The sequence below is a fragment of the Corvus brachyrhynchos genome, unplaced genomic scaffold, assembly GCF_000691975.1.
Source record: "Corvus brachyrhynchos isolate BGI_N302 unplaced genomic scaffold, ASM69197v1 scaffold28, whole genome shotgun sequence".
Lineage (NCBI taxonomy): Eukaryota > Metazoa > Chordata > Aves > Passeriformes > Corvidae > Corvus > Corvus brachyrhynchos.
In genome coordinates, this window is record NW_008246058.1 from 3,929,014 (window position 1) to 3,946,059 (window position 17,046).

Consider the following 17,046-nt stretch of genomic DNA (forward strand, 5'->3'; position numbering starts at 1 on the left):
CACATGAGAGTGCTGGCAGTTGTGACTGGGCAAAGGTAGGTGTAGTAAGAGTTCCTGGTTAATTATGCAAACTAAAAGACCTCACTGCTTGTAGATCTACTTACAAAATGCTCTAGTTGTCTGTGCTGTGGCACAAATACCATTAAAGGGAGTAAATTTCTGCTATACAACACATCTGGATTTTGAAACTGGGAAGTCAGCTGTGTTGTTTGAACCAATGCATTTCTTTTATATTACAGTTATTTTTCTGGGTATAAATGAAGTCCCTTGTTAGGTTGGCCCTTCTTTCTGTGAAAAAGGCCTGAATCCTTCTGTAGCTGGACATTGTATAAGTTGCTGATAATGTTTACAGGTGAAGTCAGCATTGGTCTATGCCTCCTTTTGTCTGTGAAACTGAGAAAGTGAAACTTCTATTTTCAGTATTGTGCATGGTTTTTGAGCATACACTGCTGCTTCATGCCAGCTTCAAATTTAGCTGTCAGAAATATCCATATGGTTTTGTACTGTGCTTGTGCTTTCCTAACAGGCTGACCTGTAACTTCAGAAGGAAAGGGAGATTGATGTATTTTTGTTTTGCTTTGGTTGGAGAAGAACATAACAAATATCAACAGAGTAAGCAGAATATGCAGAGTTCACTCCCCAGCAGTATGAATAAGATTATGGGTCAGCAGCTCTTCCCAGATGACTGGATTATACCCCAGGCCTCATGGAAGGACCTGTGGGATAAAGCTCACCCCATATCTGTACTGAGCTTTCTGGCAGTTTGTAGTCCACTTTCGTTAGATGTTCATCGAAAAGTCAACTTAAATGTCTAATATTCTTGTTAGCAATCTTGTAGATAATGAGAAGCGAAAAATTGAAAAGAATAATAATAGCTTTGATTTCTTCCTATTCTGGAAGGATTCCTGAGCTGGCATTTCTACAGCCTTAGTCAGCTTCTTCTCTTTATTTTTTTTTTTGTTGTATGGCAACAGTAAGGAAAAAAACTCCAGTTCCTGTAGTTTTACAACTTCAAAACATTCTGATGTATTTTTCAAAGCAGGTTTTTTTCCTGTCATGCAATTTGCATGGCTGAACTTAAAACCGATATTTTAGTAATTTTGTTTTACATAGGCTATTCTAAAAAGGTAGTGCTTAAAAGTAGATTTTCTTCCTTTAAAAATACTTATATGAAGCTGAGCAGTGATCACATTAAGCAGTAGCATTCTTTCTAGGCATTTGAATGTTTAATTATGAGCACGTAATTCAGCTTGTCTGTGATGTGCTGAGTGTGTCACTGTCATTCCTGCAGTCACTGTGTTTCACCCTCACCAGTCTGGGTCTTTTTCAACAGTATTCTCAGGCTTTCCTTGCCTGCCTGGGTTTATATGAAAGTTGATGGGAGTCTTGCACAGATGCTGAGGTCTCTGTCAGCCTTTTGCCACAGTTAGCAAGAGCGAGAGCCTCAGGTTTTCACGTTGTTAGGGGGTTGTTTTTTAATCCTTTTCTCTGTCAGGTCTCAAACTCAACATCTAAAGATCATTTCATTTAATATGACCTGCAGGGAATGTTACTCTATTATTTTTGTTTCCAGTGTCCTGAAAAAATTGGTACGTATTTGAAATGGTGAATTAGACAAGCAGTACAGCTTAGAAGGAGGAACAGAATGTGCTGCACATGTGTACCCTCCTTGTCATGTGTGCTAATTTTTTCTGAAGTATAAAAAGCATTGCATCTCTTGAGTCTGATGAGGTGATACGAAGAGGATGCAATTTGCCTAAGTAAGGGCTGGTTTTCACATGACTCAGTCATTAAACTTGGTGTTTCTGCTTTTGCTGTGCACGTGTATTTCCTTATTCTATTCTTCTAACCCACAGTTTCATATGAAGGATGGGGTCCAATTCCATTTTGAAGTCTCATGTAGTTAGAACTACTTACCTCCAGAGTCAGTGTGTTCTTTTCTAGGTGTAGACACTGCTTGTGCTCTAATGCGGTAGGCCGAATGCCTTATTTTTCAGTCCGTAGGTTGTTCTATTCTAAGGCATTTTAAAATTTAAAAAAAAAAATCACAGACCACAGACTGCATGCAAAGCCACTGTTACTAACTGAGCTTTCTTAGGCTCTGAAAAATAAAAGTTGTCTTAATTTTATTATCAAAATTTCAGTACCTTTCATAATGATTCTTTTTATTTTCAGGGGCTTTTGATGGAAGGCCAGCAGATTACATGTTCATGCTCCTGTTTAACTGGATCTGCATTGTTGTATCCTCATCATCAAACTTTGAGAAATATTTTGGTTCTCCTGCTTCTGCCTGAAATGTGTTCAAAGACTGGGTTTTATCAAGGAACAGTTTTAAAATGTAGCAAACGTTCCCAGGCGAGTTTGTAGAGTTTGTAAGTGTGTAACCTTCCTGAAAAGGCAGTGAGTGGCTTGCAGGGAGAACACTTAAAATGTGCTCACACAAGTGTGCAATGTGGGGACTCAAGCTTTGCTGACACAGAGCTCAGCACGTACTGGGTGAGTGTCCCTGGTGTTTGCTGGGTTGCTTTGCTGAGCTGCTCTTGTATGGGCTAACACTGAATTTAGTGTGTTAAAGCTGCCATGTGCAAAAGGGACTGATCACTGCCATTCTCCGAAATTCCTGGCGAGATCCTTTACCTGCTGGGTACAAGTCATCTGAGTCTGTGAAAGCAGTGTTGCGATAATCTGCACTGAGACAACTTCCTGAAGAAGCTGGGCTTGTTGGTTTGGGAATGCTGGGAAACACTTCTGTGAGCTGTGCTGTTCCACCTAAATTTTCTTTCAGATCTTGAATACAAAACTGGGAGGAGTTGTTGATAAACCAAATGGTTGTGCCACCATTTAGAGGGATCTTTAGAGGCTGGATAAATGGACTGGTCAGGAATGAAGCTCAGCAAAGGGAAGTGCGGAGTCCTGCTCTTGGCAAGTAACAGCCTGAGGCACCAGGACAGACCAGGAACTGACAGTCTGCAAAGCGTCTTCCAGAAAAGGCTCTGGGTGTCCTGCTGGACACCGAGTTGACCATGAGCCAGCAATATGCCATTATGGCCAAAGTGGCCACCAGCCTCATGGGTTGCCCTAGGCAGAGGATTGCCTGCAGGTTGAGGCAGGTGATTGCTCCTCACTGCTCAGCCTTTGAGAGATGTGTGGTGGCTGCATCCAGCTCTGGGTTCCCAAGTCCAAGGGAGACATGAACATACTGGAGAGAGTCCAGTGAAGGGTCACAAAGATGATTAAAGGGTTGGAGCATTTGTCACATGAGAAGCTGGGAGAGCTGGGATTGTGCAGCCTGGGGTGTCATCATAGAATCATACAGTAGTTTCAACTGGAAGTGACCTGGAAAGCTTATCAACCCCCCTGCAATGAGCAGGGACATCTTCAACTAAATCAGATTGCTCAAAGCCCCATTCAAGCTTACCTTAAATGTTTCCAGGTGTGGAGCATCTACCACCTCTCTCGGTAGAAACCTGTGCCAGTGTTTCACCACCCTCATTGTAAAAAATTTCTTTCTTACATCTAGTCTGAATCAACCTTTTTTTAGTTTAAACCATTACCACTTGTCCTATTGCAAAAGGCCGTACTAAAAAAATTTGTCCCCAACTCTCTCAGCCTTTCCCTAAAAGAGAGGTGTTCTATTCCTCCAGTAATTTCTGTCAGCTTCCTCTGGTCCCACTCTAACAGGTCTGTGTCTTTTCTGTGCTGAGGACTCTGGAGCTGGACACTGAATTCCACAAAAGGAAGCACAGGAAATTTCATTTAAGTGTAAGAAAGACCATTTCTCCTGTAAGGGCAGTGAAACACTGACAGGATTGGCAAGAGAAGGTGTGGAACCTCCATCCTTGGTGATGCTCCCATTCTGTCTGTGCTGTTGCTGCCTCCTCGTAGGAATTTGTGGTGGCACAGCAGGTGGAAAAAAGGGAGCGGTGACATCGGTGTGAACCAGATACAGCCAGGAGAGCTGGTGTATAGAAATGCTTTATCAATAGATAATCTCTAGTTGCATTCCACTATATGGAGGGAATTGCTATTCCTGCTAGTCCTGTCGAGCCACAGCTGTAACAAGGTGCATTTAATTATGTTGTTTTAAAGATGATGGTTGTCTTTACTATTGCAGGTTGTTAGCTGTGAGCATTTAATTAATCTAATTGTGACGTATCTTTCTAACTGGTCATTTAAAAGCTTCTAGTTGCTTGTTCCCTGTGTGATGTAAGGAGCAACCTGAATGCATGCTCTGGGATAATGCTGGATTTCATTTTATATGTATTCATGAACTGTTAAAAGCATCCTGATCATAGTAAAATCATTCAGTGATTGTTTCTACTCAGCAGTTACTACAACAGATTCTTTGAGCTCCAAGGTGGGAGAGGAGTATTAAAAGCCTGCATCAATGCACTTTAAGAAATTGTTTCTTTTCTATGACTCATTGGCAATGTATTGGTACTTTTTAATGATCTGGTATTTCTTTAGTTAGAAAACCAAAATGTCAGTGTTAAACTAATGAAAGAATCCAGCTATTAAACTTCAACGTGCCTTTATGCAAGGACTGATGGAGTCTGTAGCTAGCCGGTTTCATCAGGGAGGAAAGGCCAGTGCACCCATCGGCCCTTGGAGTAAGGACTTGAGGTGGGAACTTGAAAGGCTGCCAAAAAGCAGTTATTGAAACAAAGTTTGTACATTTCTAGATCATTGGAAATTTTAACTTAAAACAGTGTAGTATCAATTTTGACCGTTAAAGATCTTTGCATGTGTATTCCGTGTGCCTGCAGCTTTTTATTGTTGTAGCCTGTCAGGTTTTTCTGCATTTTCCTTCATGGTGTGATGACAGATAACTGGCTTGGTAATGGATATGCAGGTAAGTGTGGTGCAGTTTCTTAGAAAACTTTATGACTACTTAATGACTTTATAGGGAGCATTATTGACTTAACTGCAGAACATAGTTAAGCTAGGCTGTTCAGATGATATCTGGATGGACTACTGTGTGTGTATTGTTAGTTTTTTAGTTTGGGTTAGCCTCAGCTGAAGGCATAAGCTTGGATCTGACTGCCATACCTAACCCAGTTAGGGAGTTAAGAAGCAAAAATTGTGTCTTTGTGCAGTCAGGAAGTGCTCAGACTTACTAAAATGGGCACAAGATGTCACCTATGCACTATTTCTTTTAATGACTGTGGATCTGCTTTCTTACTTTTCTATTTAAAAATGATTCTTGGGTTTATTAATCTTCTCAAATTTAGTTTAGTACGCCTGTTACTTGCCAACAGAAGATTTTTTTGTGAAAAATGCAGCTTCAGTTTGAGACCAGAACTGTGAAGTGCAAAATCCTCACAGGAATGATTAAGATAGTGGTCTTAAGAATCAGTTTCCGTGAAATAATTCTGCTGTCCCCAGATATCAAGGGTGAAAATTGGGAAGTGTTTTTGGGACACAACAGTGTCAGATAACTGCATGTCTTCAGTCTGCCTCTGCTGTTCTCATCTTCAATTGTCTCCAGCACCTAAAGACTCCACCAGTATCTGTAGTATTCCATACAGAATTATCTTAACATTTATTAGATCACTTCTCTGGTTCCCTGGTAGACAAAACCAGCGATCATGCATCCCTGGTCAGGAGTGAATTGTGTTAAGGGCTGTCCATAACTTTATACTTACACTTTTCCATGGGGAAGATACTACAAAATTTTAGAAAAGCATGCTGGAGTCACCCACACATTATACAAATTTTAGACAAATTTTTGATTGTGTTGATTTGTGTGTTTTTAAAGAGGAACTTAATTTTTTTTTTTTTAATCTGCATACAAAGTATTGCTTGAAGAAGAATCAGTTTTTTGATGTAAAAGTGTGTTTTTTCTTAGAAATAGGGGGTTTTTTACTCGTCTTGAGTGGCCTTTGTTGAAATTCAGAAGATAGGGGTAGGATAGCTAGGCCTCTATTCCTAAGTCAAATGCTTTCAGATACTAGATATTGTGCTTTTTTTCAGTAATACAAAAAGGGTTTCAGTAAAGACCCTAAGGTTCTTATGTGGGGGAGTCAGAATGCACCACAGGGCTTGTGGAAGGCTGGACTGATGTCAGGGTGCCAGCTTTAATGTGGAACCTGTTAAATAGCAGCACCCCTCAAGGGATGAGTATTGACCTCTTTTCCAAACACAGGAGCTGTTTCACAGCATTCAGCCAGTTCATGGAAATGTTGCTGGGGCAGTCTGCCTTCAGTTCAGAAATCAGCAGATAGCTAAAGCAGTGCTTTGTATTTCTTTCACTAGAAATAGTCCAATCAGCTAATACTGAGTCCATGTAAAGAAGCATTTGAAACAGCCTCAGCTCCTGGCATGGAGCACAGGTTAACTCCAAGCTCTGCCAAGGTGGCTGTGCCAAGGCTGGCTGTGGTACTCTAAAATGGGGATTGACTGGAGCACCTTCCCCCTGTGGTGCTCTCAGGAGGGGGACATAGGTGGCAGTTGGATGGAGAACACTTCATCTGGCATATTAGCTTTGCCCCAGATGAGAATGTTTGGCTCAGTGCCCTGGAAGTGATTGTGGCACAGGTACAGGGCTGACTCTCCTGTAGGTGGGAGCAGAGGAGCTCCCTGCAGCTGCTCTTTCTTGGCACGGGTTGGAGCCCTTTGCTTTGGTATGGTCATGCAAAAGAGAGTACCCCAGTAGGTTCTTCTCCTTAACTTTCTCAATAGTTTTTGAACAGATCCATGGCATGTAGTGGAAGAGATTCTGGGGCAATCTGTAAAGACTTTGGTGATGTACCATGCTTACGAACGACTTCTGAAACATAGCTCCTGCTGCCTGTTTGAGTTTCTTGTGTTTCTGTGAAAGTAATGGTAACTTTGTTCTTTTTTTTTTTTTTTTAAACATTGCAGTTGCTGATGATTCCTCTCATCATGTCAGTACTTTATGTGTGGGCCCAGCTGAACAGAGACATGATTGTATCATTTTGGTTTGGAACAAGATTTAAGGTATGTCAGACAGGATATTGGAAAGATTTCTGCCTGCAAGGTGCATATGTAGTGGGTGAGGGGCAAAATATAAATATTCTCTCTTATTAAAGGTGACCCATACTCTCACATAGCTGAATACTCCTTGAGATGGAGCAGACAAATTTCTTCAGTCTTCCATGTGGTGTCTCTACTCAGTGTGTCTCTACTGAAAAGATGTCCTCACAATTCATCATTTTGAAAAAAGGGATAACATTTCTGATAAATATTAGCCTGGATAAAAGCTGAATGTAGTGACAAAATGTTGGTATTTTAAATTGTTTTTTTCTGTGTGACCTTGTCTGTTTCTGCCCGTTCTTATAGTGAAGACTCTTTTGATAATTTCCAGGCCTTTTCAAAACTGAAAACTTCAGGACTTTGTTCTAGATGCAGACTTGCTGTGGAACATAGGGTGCAAAAGGCACACTTGCTTATAATGTTTGAAAGAGTATGTTTTGTCTAAAAATGTTAGTGGTTGCTCAGTTTGGAGTAACCTTGTTACATTGAATCTGCTTAAGTTAATAGATCAGGACATGTAATGCCTAAAACATTGAGATTATGATTGTGCTTATTAGTGCAGTGGGATATTGAGAGCAGGTTTACATCCTTAACTTGTACTTACTCTCTCCACTGTGTTCTTTTTCAGGCCTGTTACCTTCCATGGGTTATTCTGGGATTCAACTACATCATTGGTGGATCGTATGTATTTACTTATATGGCCAATTTGAAGTTACAAAAGCTTTTACAGCTATTTAACTTGCTCCTGAATTTAGGAGTAATATTAAAATAAGCTTAAAACTGTGTAATCTGACTGATAATGCTCAGTGTCACATGGTGGTCATTTAACATAAAAGCAAAGAGGAGATGTGCATGTGAGAACTAGAGAATAGAATGTAGGTGAGGGGAAAGTAATGAGAGTTTGGTGTATTTTCTAGTAACTCTATGCATTGGGCCTTCTCCATACTAAGAAAGTAACACACATTAAAGAAAGATGTCATTCCCTGGAACCAGCCATCATTACTGGTTTAGAAACAAATTTAGCTTGACTCTGATAATGCTGTTACTTCTTTCCCTCACAGACTTGTCCAACCTGATCTTTTTTTTCAGTTTGTTAAGCAAGGAAAAACAGCAGTAAGCCCATAGCATGCCATGTTAGCACTTGTTGAATTTTTTGGTCTCTCTTGGGTTTTTTTTGACTAAACCCCATGATGCAGAAATCCCCTCTGTGCACAGTCTGCCTCATTGGGGCCCTGCATTCATTGGGGCCTCTTGGTGCCGCTGTAACATAATTAGTGACAATAACAAGTTTGTGGTTGAGTTATAAAAGGAGGAGATGGTACAGCAGAACCAAATTCCCTTTTCTGGCCGTGCCTCCTACTGACTCATCCGTCACTTGTGAAAACTACTTCCTGTTAGATACCTGCTGTTTCTATGCATGACAGAAGATACTCAAGGGCCTCCATTCAGCAGTGTTTTTGCAGAACTGGGAACAAAACAGTTCACTACAGCAGGAGACAGGTTGTCCAGTGAAAACAGCAGTAACGTCTCTAGCTCTGCAGACGATTATTTTGGTCACTAATCGCTATACGGTCTAATTCCCCAATGTAAACAAGTATTTAATTGTGTTTTCAATACAGACTGTGGAGAAGGCTTGGAAGGGAGGGTGGAACAGACTGTTGATTGATGTGCTGGCACAGGAGGTTGGCCCTTCTAAAGAAGTGGCTGAAAAATGCTGAGGGAAGGGAAATTTTCTGTGTGTCACGACCCCAGCAAATCCTGGTGGCAGGTGAACAGAAGATTGTCACTCATTTATTTTCAGAGAAGACAGCATTTGAAACCATTCTTTTTTCTTTTGCTTTACAGAGTCATCAATGAGCTGATAGGAAATCTGGTTGGACATCTGTATTTCTTCTTAATGTTTAAATATCCAATGGATTTGGGAGGAAGGAATTTTCTGTCCACACCTCAGTTCCTGTAAGCTGACTTCATTCTTTACCTCACTGTTTGTTTGGTCCAATTTTTTGTATAGTTCATCAGACATATGTTTGGTGGGATTGTAAAGTGTAAAATACTTTGCTAAGTCAACCTTCTTCAGACTCTCGTATTGACTGAGCTGATGAGTCATAAAAACTGCTGAGTTACTTGTAAATGGCCCATGTGAGAGTTCTTTGTTGCCTCTTGGGATGGCTTATGTCTTTACCCCCTCTTAAGAGTGAGAGTAAATGTCATGAGTTCTGCTGTTGAATTGAGCTGCAGTAAAGAGAACTCCCTAACAATTATCAGATGGTATATAAAAGAAATTTCATCCTGTAAATGATCTGTTTTCTGTATCCCCATGTATCATTACAGTAGCTACCAGTTCAGCAATGTTTAACAATAAGAGCCAGTTGTAGACTTGTTCAGGGCTATAAAAGATTCTGCTTTGCAGTCTGTACCAGTCACCCTGACTGAGACTGCAAGTCTTGGTTTTGGAAGTGCTTTTTCTTGAGATATGTTCACTGTTTTGGCATTGAAATACTATAATCAGAAGCCAAAGTTTGTCGTTCAGTTGCCCTTGTCCGCATCCTTTTGGGCTGTAAATATTCCTCCTCTGTCAAACTTTAGTTAGCAACTCAGTTAACCCTTTTCATAGCATAAAGTGTTGGATTACAGTTACACTTTCTGTACAAGTTTCAATGAATAGGGAAGCTTTATATTCTAATTCTGTGCTTGCAAGCCCATCTGGTAAACCTAATTTTCCATAGAGATTAGAAGACAAGGTTGTTTTTTAAAATGTCTTTCAAGGTGGTAACAGCTCTGAAACTGCCCTTAGTCTTATTGGTTCCGTGCAATTCTCTTGTTACCATACACATCTCAGAGATGGAAGTTTCCCAGTATTTCCATTTGTCAGTGTGCTGAGGGCTTAGATTTGGAAAGAATTCTCTGAAGTTCTACTGTGAAAAGCTGGTATTTCTGCAAAGTGTATTAGCTAAAAGGAAGAGCATGGAAAAGGTCTGGCATTTACCCCCAAGGTACAGCTGTTTCTCTAACTCCTCCTCCTCTGGTTTGTCCTAGTTACCGATGGCTGCCAAATAGGAGAGGAGGAGTGTCGGGCTTTGGTGTCCCTCCTGCCAGCATGAGAAGGGCTGCAGAAGATCAGCAGGGTGGTGGAAGACACAACTGGGGCCAAGGTTTCCGGCTAGGGGATCAGTGAAGAATTCCTGCCCTTGGAAAACAGCAACTCTCCGGTTTCAATTGGATGTAGAACCGACTGTTCCTGGTGCAGAGCATGCTTAAGAACTGAGCTCTCTGTAGTACTCTTGGATTTAACTGATTAGAAAGAAAGAATGTTTCTGGTTCAAGAGCAAATTAAAAACTCCAGAAGGAAAAAATGTAGATCTTGCTCCAGGTTAGCCAGTAGTGTCCAGTGTGATTCTGCCATTAAAAATAAGCCTTCTTTATACAGTATTGTCTGTCGCAACAGGATCCATTGGCTGTCCTGTTCCATGATGTGATGGAACAAGCTAGTGGTGTCCTGTCTTTCCTGGTATGTTAAAAGCTTTGTTGACCACAGTGAAGTAAAATCTAGTGCAAGGCAGATGTCTCAAATGAGCCCCCCAGATTTAGGAAGCTGACTTTTTCCATAGCTGTGCTTAAGCCCCAGGGTCTTTGGAAATACTATTTAAGTGATATCTCTCTGCTGCATTTGTAAAGCAAATTGCAAATGTTTAATTTCTGTTATTAAGATGTGTTTTGAGCAGAGCTGTTTCTTGCCATGCAGCATTTGTCCTACCTGCTACATCATGGGCTGGGCAAGGCTAAGGATTAGAGGGCTTTTGTTTGAAATGGCAATAACAGATACTCACAGAATTAAAATCTCTGAACTCTTCATGGCATGTTACAAAGCTTGTTCTGGTGAAACTGAAGTTGTCTGGCATGTTTTTTTCCCTGCCAGATCTGTGAATTATTGGCTTCAAGGTTTCTCTTTTGATTGCCAAATTGGATGGCATAAATACTGCTTAAACTAGAAAATGTAACGTTGTGGTTAAGGGTACTGACTGCAGCATTGTTTAACTGACTCTTCAACTTTTATCTTAAAAGCTTTAAGATGTCTAAGAATCAAAGCTGGAAATAATCTTTTGCAGGGTGAAGACACAATCTAACAGGTTTACTGCAGGACTCTTTCATTGTCAAATAAGAAATTGCATACACTGTTTATCAGTATCTGTACCTTTTTCTGGTAAAAATTTTTGATGTGGAAAAGGGAATGATTTCTGTACGATAGTTTTCCTTGCACTGGGTTCCCATGGGCAGAGCACATGGCTAAGATGCAGGAAGCTGTACTGCCGGCTTATTACTGACTCACTGCATGCTCTTGAGCAAACTTCTTACTTATCTCAGTTTTCCCAGCTGTAAGAAGGACTCGTGCATGTCTCACAGCATTCTTAAAAGACAGCTGCCCCTGACCTCCCTAGCTGGGAGCTGCTAGTGAGCAAGTAAGGCTTAGGTTTACATAAATCCAACACAATTACTCTAAGCTTAACCAAGACCTGTAAGTCAGAATGTAGTTGCTCACTTTTTATTTCATAGTTGGAGGAAGAAGAGCATTGTCACTAGGATGAGTTTCAAGTCTGACTGAATTGTCCTTTAGCATTTGTCTGTTGTTTTACTGGGTAGGTGGGGCATGGACAGCTGTTCTGCCCCAACTTAGGTATCTCAGGTAACTATAAGTTGGTGAAGTGAATCTGGGCTGATACATTTTTATTACTACTTTGTTTCTTCACTAAACTTGGGTTCTGAAGGTATAAAAACTTGTAAATACTACATGATGCAAAGCTGAGTGGAAAATAAGCGGTTAGTCTGGAAATTTAAAAAAATGCATGTTCCGTGTCTTCACTGCAACTCAGTTATGTTGATTTGGCTCGTGGAAAAATGTAGAAAACTGGTAATGATCATACTGTGTGCTTACATTTTACAGGAACTTGGAGTTTAGAGATGACCTGCCATTTTTGCCTATTCAGTGATGAGTTTTAAAGATGCTCTTGTCTCTTTCTTTGTATAAAATGGTAGGTAGAAAAGAGGAGTGCAGTGTTGTAAATACAAATCCATTATTGACCAACAGCTGTTATTTGATGTGGACTTGAGCAGTCTGAGAATAATCATTTTAATAGGAGTCTTTTTAGTCATAGGAATATCACTGTCTTCAAAGCATTTGTCTTCATTTTGAGTCAGGACCCAACTTTTAAGTGAAGATGCAGTAGTTTGTGACTCAGTTAAACCCCTGGCACACACAAAATGCAGAATATCTCTGTATGGAAGGCCCAAAGGAAGGCTTGAGTGAGAGAAAGCACAGCAAAAGTCATTGTACTGGCCCATGGCACTGCATGGGGTCTTGCTTTCTAGTATGTCCTCCTTCTCTAAATTAAGAGGAAAAGGTTTGCAAGGAAAATAGACTTCTTATAAACCTTGATTAGCTTCTGAGCTGCTTCAGGTCAGTTTATTTTGTTTATGGAAAATTCACTTCAGAATTCTGTATTACAAGCTCAGTTTGTTTGTTTCTCATTTTGTCACTTGACCTGAACTGCTGTTTGTCCTCCCACATACATTGATAATGGCAGTCTCTTGTTAAAATGAGTATTTCCTTTCTTATTTTGTACAGATAATTTCCCTTTTTGTAATCAATTTTTGTTGGCAAAGTTTTAAATTAAAATTTTAATCTCTGTTACTGTCTTTGTTTTGCTAAATCATATTTCAGCTTAAGACAAGCCTTGTGATCTGCAGGTCCATGGGTATTGTCTGACAGCTGCACTGTGACACCATCTCCTGCTGTTGATAAAAGTACTCAAGAAAATGACATGCTTTTGGGTGGGAGTCTGATCTTCTCTGATCAGTAGTAAAATCATAAAGGCATTTTCTTTGTCTCTGTTTATACCATGAGTTTTGACAGACTGTGTCCTTCCTGGGCTATTACCATTTTACAGCTGTTTTTTGTATACTTGGTTATTAATCCTTTGTCCTCTGGGAGAAAGCATTCTTCTACTTACCCTCAAACTTAGTGGGATTGATACAGATTGCTTTTTCAGAGGTAAGCTTGGACTTCTGCAATACCCTCTCTATCCAGACTGATGTGCACAGCTGCCAGAATTCCTTTTGAGACTCTTACCTTACTCATTTGGAGATGGACACATTGGGCATCCTCTGAATGACTCTTCGGGCCCTCAGCATTCATCTGACTGCACTTTTCCTGTTTGTTACCATAGTGGCATTAAAGAAAATCACAGACTTGGTACATAAAGCACTGTATGAATTAGTTGTGCTCCTTGAACTGGGAAGGCTGGGTCCGTACTAAATAGAAAAGCATGGCAAGTGTGTGCCTTTTGATTTTTTCCAGCTGCATAAAGAGTCGGCAGAAGAGCTAAGAATATGAAATCAAATGCTTAATCTTTCATTCCTGTCACTTTATCTTGGCGACAGCTCCTCTCGCAGCACAGCTCAGTGATGTGGTGTTCCAGTGGCTTAATAAGAAATGATCTGTTGTCATCCAGTGGTTGCATTAGGAAAACTTAGAGTCTTTCATTTTCAGGGGAGCATATTGTTTGCACTACAACAAAAGATTCTTTCTGTGTTTATGTATTGCTGTGTACCTTATCAAGGAGGAAGATTGCTTTGCCTTGATGGTTCAGGTAGCGAGCTGGAGAGATACACACTAGTTTACACTCTGAAGCTTCTGGTACAACAAGTCACTTTGTAGTGGCTTTGTAATCCTGTTCTGCATCCATAAAATTAAGATGATTCATATTCTCCCTTGTTCTGTGCTAGACTTAGGATGATGGATCAATCTGAACTTGCCATAGTGTGACAGAGCACTAATTTTGGTGAAGATGTTCTTAGCATTGCCATCACCTGCACCAATAAATGGTTTTGACTGTTCTAAGCATCCCTAGATTCTTATTTTGCCATGGATGATAGTAACAATGTGAAATTCAGAATTTAGTCTGTTGTCATGATTTGATTAATTAAGCTAAATACTGTAATATATGCATGTTAAGCAGAAGTACTTACATCTAAAAGGTGATGATGTGCTGTTCTCTAGGATTGAAACGATGAGAACACTTCAGCTGCTTGTGTTTGTCAAGCACACTGTTCAGGTGGTGAAAGGAGTTCCATTTGCAGCCATGGCTCACCCTTTCATCATCTGGAGCAGGATCTAGGGGTGATTACACTATTTGGGAGCAAAAGTGCATAAAAGAGCTGTAGCTGTGGGATGCTGGCAAGGCCTCTGCAGAATCTTGTTGATGTTGGGTGAGGGGGGAAGGGGAAAGTGATGATGAAACCCTGATTCTGGTGCTTCATTTTTTTTTATTTTGCCCCTTCTCCAAAGGACAAAGCACTTCCAAAATGCCATTAGAATCAAATCACATTTTAAGGCCACATTTCTCTGACTGCCAGACTGATCCTAACCCTTTGTGAGGAGGATCATGGCCACGGGAGGTAGTGTTTAAAATCAAAACCATTGGAAGTAGTCCTCTTGCATTTGAGTATTTACAAGTATTTCTTAAGAGGATGTGTGTATTTAGTCCGTGGACTGGCTTGTGGATTAAAGGACAGCAGGTGGATCCCTCTATTAATGGTTTCATTGACTTGTCATTGTCCCTGGCAGTGTGAGGATGCCTGTGCCAACCCTTGGGCTTGTCAAGCTGCTCGGTAGATCTCTTCACACTCCAGAGTTGAAGTCACCTTGTGGCATTTAGTTAAATGGAGGAAATTTCTTTGCAGTTTGTTTCCCTTTGTTTTCAAGTTAGTGTTTCAGTTAGCCCTCCATAATGACCACCAGGCTAGTTACTAGTTAACCCTAACAGATGCCTCAGCTTGCTTTAATATCAAAGCTTCCTCACCCACTCCAACTGGACAGGCTTTTTGTAGCCCTTGTCTTCATTAAGACTGACTGGCCTGGCACTGCTCAGTGTTGGTGCTGTAAAACCTCCCTCGGGCTGTGGGATATGGAGTTCAGTCACAGAGGGCACATGAAGGGTTAGGCTGCAGGGGATGCTGCCCTCTTTTGCAGTCTGTAGAGTGCCCCTCCTGCAGCATGTGGTTCCTATAGAACAGAGGGTCTCAGAGCAGTGCAATCCAAACTGCTTCAGTTCCTGGTGCTTGTGCAGGTGTGTGCTCATAGCCCCAGGCTGTGGGGGACAGGTACTGTGATGGAGAAATGCAATTTGGGTTACATGTGGCTTTTGTTTTTTGAGGAAAGTAGTGTGGTGTTGGTATATGAATGAGGTAGAGAAGCCTAAGGTATCTTTTTTTGGGTGAAAAAATACTTTTAATCACTCAGGAAGGGATCTAAAGTTGCTGAGAAGTTGTGTTTTTAACTGGACTTGAGAATGGGAAGGAAAAACATTAATCAGGGATTTTATTCATTGATCGAAGAATGTTTTTCAAAGTGCTTTTTTATCTGCAGTATGGGCTCAGAAAGTGGCAGTCTCTGATCAGACTGCAAAGAAAAGCAACAGCTGTCTCTGTCCTCATCTATTGAATCCTTAACCCCACAGTGGGTGGAAGGGCAAAGGGAGACACTGTTTAGTGTGTGTACCCCCAGCTGGTCTCAGGGATGAGCCTTTGGCTGGAAGGGAGTCTTGATCATGTGCCTGTAACATCCCTTTACCTGTCTTTCTTAGCAGTTGTCCGTTGGCTCTGAATTGCCTGTGCTTATTGCTGTTAAGAATTTAAGCAACTGGAAAAAGAAAATGGAATGTGTGTGCCTTGGGCATTGACCTTATTTGTTTTAGGGACTTAAGCTAAGGAGTTAACTTTAACTAATGTTAATGGTTTGGTATTTTCACTCTGGAGCTTTTACATACAGAATAATTTTCTTAAAATCTGATTCGAAGCTCAGCTGCTAGAAGGTTGGGGTTTTGAATGTATAAACATGTAGGAAAGTTAATCTTGTCATGTTTTCTGTTCTGTCTTGCTCTTCTTCCCCAAGGTATGTTAGATCAAAATCAAATTAATGTTGAAAAAATAAAGCAAAGATTCTGGGGCAGCTTCAAGAAGCCTGAAGACCCCAAAGCTTTATGCAACTGATGGCATAAAGAGCTTTTATTGTTCTTTTCAGCCCTTGTGTTGTGTAAATTCAGAAACCAGATTACATCTTTAGGGATTGATGTTCTTAGAAGATCCTGGTCAGGATCTACAAGCAGGAGTGCAAAAATTTCATAAGAATTCAAACTTCTGGATCATCCAGCACAGTAATATTTGGTTTTTTTTCTACTCTGCAGTCTTGCTTCTGTCTTAGCAATATTCAGACTGAAGTGCAGCCCTTGCTTGTTCACAGGGACAGACATTCCTCTCTAGCTGTACCAACATCTGCTTTGGATTTGGTAGTACAAGGTGAACATAGCCAGGGGCAGGGGCTCCCCAGGGAGACCAGCACACCTAAACATGCCCAAAAAACCCTTGTGAGCTAAGAGGAAAGGGAATAGTGGGTGTGACCTGACAGTAAGGTTGATATATTTGACTTTCCTTAGTTGGCTGGGTTGAACTGGTGAGGTTGTACAACCCAGGAGGGAATAGGACAAGCAAGGATGAAGAACTGGCCATGTAATTTTGAGGGAGTCCTGGTTTGCCACCTCTGGGGTGCAGCCTTTCCCAGGGTATTTCAGGATAGCCTCTTGCGATGAAAACTGCTGCTCCTGAAGGCTGTAGAAGGGAAGGCTCCTAATCTGAAAATAAAGGGGCAAAGCCTTGGTGTGTGCAGAGGGGAGGTTCTTAGCTGGAGAGCCGACCTGTGTGTGCCTGTGGCATGTAAGGTTTCACTGGAACAGGACTGCAAAGAAATTGTGTGTGTGTGGGGCGGTGGGGTTGCAACATGAGAGTATTTTATTTGAGTGATACTGATGAGGATGAAATGCTTCAGGTTTTTATTTCTAAAATGACGTTTCAGTTAGCATAGGAAGTATGATATGCTTTTAAAGTTCAAATCAACCCTTAAAAACTGAAATCAGAGCCTGCTTTTTTGATTGGGGAAAAACATTTCTGCAGCCTTTGTTTCCAGAGGTGTTATGGTGGTGGGGGCTTTTCACTGCAATA

General features: G+C 40.9%; 1 protein-coding gene across 1 annotated transcript in view; it reads left to right on the forward strand.

The window, feature by feature from the left end:
* The window catches only part of DERL1 (derlin 1), a 15,303-nt gene extending 2,417 nt beyond the window's left edge, over positions 1 to 12,886 (forward strand). The window contains exons 3-8 of the mRNA XM_008642659.2: positions 2,176 to 2,240; positions 4,826 to 4,852; positions 6,865 to 6,960; positions 7,625 to 7,677; positions 8,842 to 8,952; positions 10,033 to 12,886. Of these exons, the coding sequence (XP_008640881.1) occupies positions 2,176 to 2,240; positions 4,826 to 4,852; positions 6,865 to 6,960; positions 7,625 to 7,677; positions 8,842 to 8,952; positions 10,033 to 10,171 (491 nt within the window). The 3' untranslated portion in view covers positions 10,172 to 12,886. The remainder of the gene's footprint in view (positions 1 to 2,175; positions 2,241 to 4,825; positions 4,853 to 6,864; positions 6,961 to 7,624; positions 7,678 to 8,841; positions 8,953 to 10,032) is intronic.
* The last annotated feature ends 4,160 nt before the right edge of the window (positions 12,887 to 17,046 follow it).